The sequence below is a fragment of the Daucus carota genome, chromosome 5 (assembly GCF_001625215.2).
Source record: "Daucus carota subsp. sativus chromosome 5, DH1 v3.0, whole genome shotgun sequence".
Classification (NCBI taxonomy): Eukaryota; Viridiplantae; Streptophyta; class Magnoliopsida; order Apiales; family Apiaceae; genus Daucus; species Daucus carota.
Genome location: NC_030385.2, coordinates 41,048,062 through 41,055,274, shown reverse-complemented (window position 1 = coordinate 41,055,274; position 7,213 = coordinate 41,048,062). Strand labels below are relative to the sequence as shown.

General features: G+C 32.5%; 2 protein-coding genes across 2 annotated transcripts; both read right to left on the bottom strand.

Moving 5' to 3' along the window:
* Positions 1-1,191: 1,191 nt before the first annotated feature.
* LOC108222529 (cucumisin-like) lies at positions 1,192-2,662 on the bottom strand. Its single transcript, XM_017396443.2, has 4 exons — positions 2,460-2,662; positions 2,240-2,354; positions 1,931-2,168; positions 1,192-1,777 (listed from the first exon to the last, which is right to left on the bottom strand). Exons 1-4 carry the CDS (start codon positions 2,660-2,662, stop codon positions 1,269-1,271), a joined length of 1,065 nt encoding a protein of 354 aa, XP_017251932.2. The 3' UTR covers positions 1,192-1,268.
* A 160-nt stretch (positions 2,663-2,822) lies between these two features.
* On the bottom strand, positions 2,823-5,721 carry LOC135152889 (uncharacterized). Its single transcript, XM_064094049.1, has 5 exons — positions 5,566-5,721; positions 5,132-5,482; positions 4,612-4,810; positions 3,609-3,738; positions 2,823-3,424 (listed from the first exon to the last, which is right to left on the bottom strand). Exons 1-5 carry the CDS (start codon positions 5,719-5,721, stop codon positions 2,824-2,826), a joined length of 1,437 nt encoding a protein of 478 aa, XP_063950119.1. The 3' UTR covers position 2,823.
* Between the last annotated feature and the right edge of the window lie 1,492 nt (positions 5,722-7,213).

Here is a 7,213-nt window from a genome sequence, read left to right as displayed (position 1 = left end):
AATAATATAGTGTTAATAATCAAATCTGAACCTAATGTTAGTGGCAAAAAAAATTCAAACCTAACATTAATGACAAAAAAAAAGATTATAGATCAGTGGTAGGTTTCTAAATGAATAATAAATTGGATGATCTATTTTCCCACAATTAAATAACACAGCAACTTGATCCACTTGAAATAATCATTGGAGTACCAAAAAAAATTTATTAGTAAAACAAGGACACCCAGCTTTATAATTATCTCAGGTTATGCAACATTAAAATTCTGTAAATTACAACACGAGCCGTCACAAAGATATAAAAAATATTGAGTACATGAAATACAAATTAGCCAATAAAAGGTATAGCAGAAGGTCCAAAAGGTTTCAAGAGATTATTGATAATTTTAATAAAAGTCTATTAAAGTATTTGAAAGTCATGAATTTGTAAAGAAAAGTCTGTTAAAGTTTTTTAAAGTCATTGTCTTAGAAGTCATGATTTTTTTTTTTTAAATCTTAAGAAGTCTCATTAAAAGTCTATAAAATCCATTAAAATCATCCTCTCAAAATTTGTCATTAAAAGTCATGATACCAGCCCTAACTCCATTACTTGGGACCTCGACTTTTATTCACTCAGGAGTAGGTATAACATTAAGATCTACTCCTTTTTTTTTACTATAAATAGTATTGTAACATTGATGCAATACAATGGTAAAGTTGCAATTCATTTTCTCTGATCATTGTTTACAATATATAATTTTCAACTGAAAATTGGTTGTTCATGTAACTTATCTGAAGGATCCATCAGCAAAGGAACCTTTCACTACTTTAGCATTTAGATACACGGACTTGAGATCCTAACAATATTTCAATTTACATAGAGTTATGGTTGTTATCGGATTTAAATCGAGGTCCATGACTCCAAAGGATTCTAAAATCAGAGATAAGACTCGATTTTTTTATAAAGACTCTCTAAATTCTGGAACATCACCTGTATATCAATACATCACCTATAAGCACGGCCTTTCAAAATACAAACGTTGATGACTGCAATATCTACGAATTTCAATTGCGCAAGAGGATGTCAAAGTCAACTAATTAATTAAGCATAAAAGAGACTTCAAAGTAAAAGGAAGTTACAGAATAGTTCTAAAGGGTTGCATCAAAATAACTACCATATGAACCAACACACAGATAATACGTGTACCATCAACAACTTAATTTGTATACAGCTAATGTGTATGCTTGGTTTGTCACTCTTACTTTTTGACAACCACAAAAGGAAATTGCCTTCACTCGTACCAACTTGATTTGTCAAACTCACTTTGATGGTACAGGTGAATTGGGCTGCACACTGATTGCCCTCCATCATTTGGAATCCACATGAGTAGTGCAGATATATGGGTGAATGGACGTGGAACCATATTCACAATCAACTCAAATCTCTGCTTCTCACCACGTTCAAACTCTAGACAATCAGGTACCGCCGTGATTTCTACATCGGGATCCCATAATTTGCTGAAATACTTGACAACACATTTGTAAACCATTTTGTGGTCACCGACGTTTTTTAATTCACGGCGGAATATTCGTTTGCAACTCTGTGGAGAATAAGAGAAGGATGCCGCAAAAGTAGGGAGATTGAGGTCGTAAATTGAACGTTTTTTATCAACGTACTCCCTGAAATGTGTCCAGCTTTCATCATATACGAGACCAGGATATAAAGCAGCTTTAATGTTTATTGACCCGGCCCCAAAAACAAGTTCATTTCCAGGAATGTTTCCTGCTGCAAAGCTTTTTGCTACATCATAACACAGTTATAGGTTAAAAACAAAACATAAACATACCAAGGACACACACTACAACTTATTGTAAAGGTTTAATCTTAATAAGAGGCATAAAAATAATATTACATTTTTGCAGAAGAAAAAATTAGTAGAATTGTTTTAATCACCTGTTGTTATGATAGCAGACTTCACCTCCAAAGGAGTCCAGTGGGGACGGTAAGAACGTAATATAAGAGCAGCTCCTGCTACTTGTGAGCATGCAATTGAAGATCCTGAAACTATGTTGCAGTCTCTTAAAAGCGGCGTCTCTTTCTCATCAATACTTGTCTGTGCAAGTATCTGATTAAGTTCTATGGTACTTGGATATGGTATGAGGATAGCATAGCCTGGTGCAACCAATTCTGGCTGTGATACAAGTTAGATAAATTACTAATCTTGAACAAATGAAAAACAATCAATGCTACAAACAAACTTACAATTATGTGTTGCTTGTAAATTCTTGAGGGACCTCTGGAGGAAAACTCGGGAATCAAAACCCCTCTACTATCTTTTTCAATTTTACTTGTTCGAATTCTTATAAAAATTTCTTTCCTGTATATACAATAGTAGTATAGATTATTAGTATTGCAATTAGTTAAAAAAACTACAAGGTATACGCTCAATAGAGATGAACAAGGACAACAGAAATATTTTTACCCATATTCAGTCTGCCACTTAGATAATTGATGTACATGCTCTTTACTTAATGAAACCTTTGTCGTACTGGAAGCTGATGATCCCACAACAAGTGTCCGCCAAAGGGACTTAGCAGGAGTCAAATAACATCTTTCACGTGACGAATCAGCCTTCAGAACACAATCTTTATCGTATACATCTTCCAATTTACTACAAAAACACATATACAATATTAGTGAAAAATAAAGAAATTTCCGACAATGATAATAAACAACTATCAAATCTTACTGCAGCTTCAAGAATGGGCTTTCATGCACATTAAGAGAACTTCCCTAACAAAGACATAAAAAAAAAAAAAATCATTAGCAAATGACATGCATTTTTTTTATGTATTGATTTGTTGGGGAGTCACCTTAAACTTGCCAATGATCCTCCATTTTTCATTTTCATCATAGGATATCTTGATAGAAGGAACATCCCTCCTTATAGCGATCTCAATATCAGTTTCTAGTATGTTTCCGGTATGAGCTCCAACTGTCAAAGCCCATGGCATACCATTCATGGCTGATTCGTCAATTGGACCATCATCTCCTACAGCAAGGCATGTTAATATGTCTTCCTTCATTGCATCTAAGATTTTCAACCCAAAATCATCATCCTTGGGATCTTCCAACTGATATTCACGATTTTTCACCGAAAAATCGATAGATACGGAAACAACTTTCACCCCATCTTGAATGGCTTTACCAATTGCCTCAATTGACTCAGATACACTTGGCTTTGGACTACATTTTTCGCACCCAATTGGATAGGCATATATTCGGGCGCCTGGGACAATACCTTCAAATGTGGTTTGGTGAATGCCAAAAAAGTCGAGTTGTGTTCTTATACAACCAATTGCTGAGACACACATAAACGCATTAGCCGATAATGATCCTCCTTCAATTGTACATGATTTTAGATGAGAGACGGGAGCAATTTTTAAACTGTAAAAAGACAACACATAACACAAACTTATCAAAATATAAGTAATGAGATACATGAGAGGAAAATATTTTACATGAATTAATTAATTTAAACTGTAAAAAGACAACACATAACACAAACTTATCAAAACATGAGTAATGAGATATATGAGAGGAAAATATTTTACATGAATTAATTAAATACCTTTCAAAAATATTAATATCATCTGAAGTAAGTTGTTTACTCCATCCTCCGTCAATGACGCCGATTTTAACATATTTCAAATCAGCACTACTAAACTCTTCCCTCCATCTTCGCTCAATTACGCCAAAATCTAATAAATTAAATTAGGTTAGTCGTGTGAGTCGCTACAGCAGTCAGCACTGTAATAATAATCATATAAAACAAATTGACAAATTTTACCTGCAGTTACTTCTTCCATGTCAAAAAATCTTCCGGGTTGAACAAAGAAAGATAAACAAGTTATACTGTGAGCAAGCGGAGAAAAAAGGTACAGCACATGAGTTGTTTCCAAGAAAAGAAAGAGTTGTTTCCTTTCTCTTTATATTCAGTTTATTTTAATTTTTCGAATCAAAATCTGCTTCAAATCAAACAGATAGCTTTTATCAAAATCTGTTTCAAATCATTATCAAAAAAAAAAATTTGTTTCAAATCAATTTTTATCAAATAAATTATATTTTGATTTTTCGAAGCAAACAGATAGCTTTCATCAAAATCTGTTTCAAATCAATTTTTATCAAATAAATAGCTTTCTTGTATTTGAGAGTTTGTAGAAGAAAAATATTATTTATGTTGTTATTATGATTCCTAAAAATTGATTAATTCTCTTAAAAAAAGATTATAATCTAAGTATATGAATATAAGATGATTAAATTTTAATTTATATATGGAACATTAATTTGAAACTATAATCCAAATTTTAAAAAAAAAACGTGAACCAAATTTGAATCCAATAATATACTATTTAGCAAATATAATCTACAATTTTTTCATATCATTATTTCAAATCGAACTATAAAGTTTGTGGTAGAATTTAGTTTGATTTTTGAATATTATAAATTCAATCCGAAATTAAAGTTTATGATAGAATTTAGTTTGATTTTTAAATATTATAAATTCAAAATTCGCATATTAACATTCTGTATATGATCTGTTATGGTGTTACCACAAATCCAACGCAACATACGCATTTCCGCGGTCTCTAACATACGCTCTTGAGCCTTTCTCAATGGCCAGCACTCAGAACCATATAATAATGACGGTCTGATTGCTACACGGTAGAATTTACCCTTCAACTTCAAAAGTACACTCTTATTACACAACACATCGGTAGCCGCCCGCCACCGAAGCCATCCTGTCGAAATACGATGTGTCACATCATTACTCTGAATGATAGAACTCAAGTATTTAAAGGTATTAGTTTGTGGTACACGAGCTTCCGCAATACATACGTCGACATCCTCCCCATGAATCTCCTTACTAAAATTAGCCCACATGCACTCTGTTTTAGAACGGCTCAGACGCAATCCATTACCCTCCAGCGATGAACGTCATTGGTCTAATTTCGCATTAACCTCACTCCGAGACTCAGCGATTAACACAATATCATCAGCAAAATGGCACTGGAGCTTGAATGTCATGTGTAATCACATCCAAAACAATATAAAAAGCAAAGGGTTTAATACCGAACCTTGATGAAGACCTACCTCAATTGGAAAATACTGAGTATCCCCAACGGGTGTCCTAACACATGTCCCCACAGCGAAATACATATCCTGTATGGTCCGAATATACCTCGCCGAAACCCCTCGCACTGCTAAACATCTCCAAATAACTGCCTGTGGTACACTATCATAAGCCTTTTCAAGATCTATAAACACCATATGAAGATCCTTACGACGTTCTCGATATTTCTCCATAAGACAACGAATGAGATAAATCGCCTCAATAGTTGACCTCTCAAGCATAAAACCAAATTGATTCGCTGAAATGGTAACAATTTTTCGCAACCTGCACTCAATAACTCGTTCCCAGAGTTTCATTGTATGACTAAGCAACTTAATACCACGATAATTACTACAACTTTGAGCATCACTTTTATTTTTATAGATGGGCACCACAACACTTAACCGCCACTTACTCGGCATCCTGGATTCCAAAATATAACATTAAAAAGAGCGGTCAACCATCTTACACCCTGTTCCGCCAAACACTGCCACACCTCAATCGGAATCTCATCGAGCCCAACTGTCCAACCTTTACCCATCATGCATAAAGCTGCTCGTACCTCTGCCATAGTAATATCTTGACTCATACCAACCTCATCGCGTGAAACATGGACATTATCTTGTTCAAATATATAATCTCCCTACCTCGAGCTGCGTTAAATAACTCAGAAAAATACCTACCCCATCTCGCTGTAATATCTGCTTCATGAAGAAAAACTTCCAAAAGTGTCGAACCATTTTCATTTCTAACACCATAACCACACCCACCATGAATACCATGATACCCATCTACTCTTGCACATTAATTACGTATATAATTATTATTGATTAATAAATAAATATTAATTTAAGTAAATTTATATTAAAAATTATAATTAATTATTGACTTATAAAAATAGGTTTGGCACGCTCTTTCTATATGAGAATTTGAAAAAGAAGAAAAATAAACGAGGACAGAGAGGTCAAAGTCAGTGTATTCGGACAGAGATGAACAATTCAAGAAAAGCTATAAGATGTGGGAGATGTGGACAAGAAGGCCATACTAGACGTAGCTCACTCCTCAAAATAAGCATTAGTAACGCATAAATGCATGTGTAATTGTCTTTTATTAATTATGAAGTCTTTTAATTTTAGTTGTAGTATTATTTTATATTATTTGTATTGTTTAATATATGTTTTGTATTTGAAAATTATGAAATTTGTGATATATTTATATTTCTATAATTTATTATAAATGAAAGAATTCTAGTAAATGAAATAAACATTTGAAAAATGAAAACAAAATACCCCCGCTTTGTACAAATCGAAGCGCTTTAGGGCCGATTCCGCTTAGGCGGCCGCTTAATCTCTTAATAATTTTTTAAAAAAATATTTAGAATCAAAATATATGGATATAGGATGATTAAATTTTAATTTATACATGGAAAAGAATTTGAAACAGTAATCCAGATTTGAATGTGACTGGAATCTGATCTTTAGTTTTTCATATTATTTTTTTCAAATCGAATTATAAAGTCTATGGTAGAATTTAATTGGATTTTTGGTTATTATAAATTCAATTAGAATATAAAGTTTATGATAAAATTTAGTTTGAATTTTGAATATTATAAATTCAATATTCACATGTTAACATGTCCTACACATATTTTCACAAATAAATTAACACTAAAATGTTTAATCAAATATGTTTATTATAATATTATATCATGAAATTGTTATATAAATATTATTTTATATATTTACTTAAAGAAATGGTGCATAATCTTGTACCTTTTTAAAGGAAAAATATTGATTGTGATCCTTTAAATATTTTAAAATGGCCTTAAAAAATTTTTCTGGAGGTGCATTACAACCTCAAAATTAAACTCTTAAAGAGGGCCGATTTGTGTACTCCAAAAAATACTCAGGCCATGCGGCAACTATTAAAAAAAAGTGTTGTACAGCACACACCTACAGGCTACAGTCCACTAGCATCCACTAAAAAAAAATTGAAGAACATTTGAAATATGGTTGCTTTTACGATGAATTTTACTGAGTTTCTTGATTATATGGTAAAAAGTC

Excerpts from the sequence above, each read along its gene's own strand:
- LOC108222529 (XM_017396443.2), bottom strand. The coding sequence starts at position 2,662 with ATGTGTTTTTGTAGTAAATTGGAAGATGTATACGATAAAGATTGTGTT. Across the intron at positions 2,355-2,459 it reads AAGTGGCAGACTGAATATGG|GAAAGAAATTTTTATAAGAA; the intron begins GTAAAAATATTT and ends TTGTATATACAG. Across the intron at positions 1,778-1,930 it reads GTCTGCTATCATAACAACAG|CAAAAAGCTTTGCAGCAGGA; the intron begins GTGATTAAAACA and ends GTTATGATGTAG.
- LOC135152889 (XM_064094049.1), bottom strand. The coding sequence starts at position 5,721 with ATGGCAGAGGTACGAGCAGCTTTATGCATGATGGGTAAAGGTTGGACA. Across the intron at positions 3,739-4,611 it reads GTTAGAGACCGCGGAAATGC|ATTTTGGCGTAATTGAGCGA; the intron begins GTATGTTGCGTT and ends TTAATTTATTAG. Across the intron at positions 3,425-3,608 it reads GATATTAATATTTTTGAAAG|TTTAAAAATTGCTCCCGTCT; the intron begins GTATTTAATTAA and ends GTCTTTTTACAG.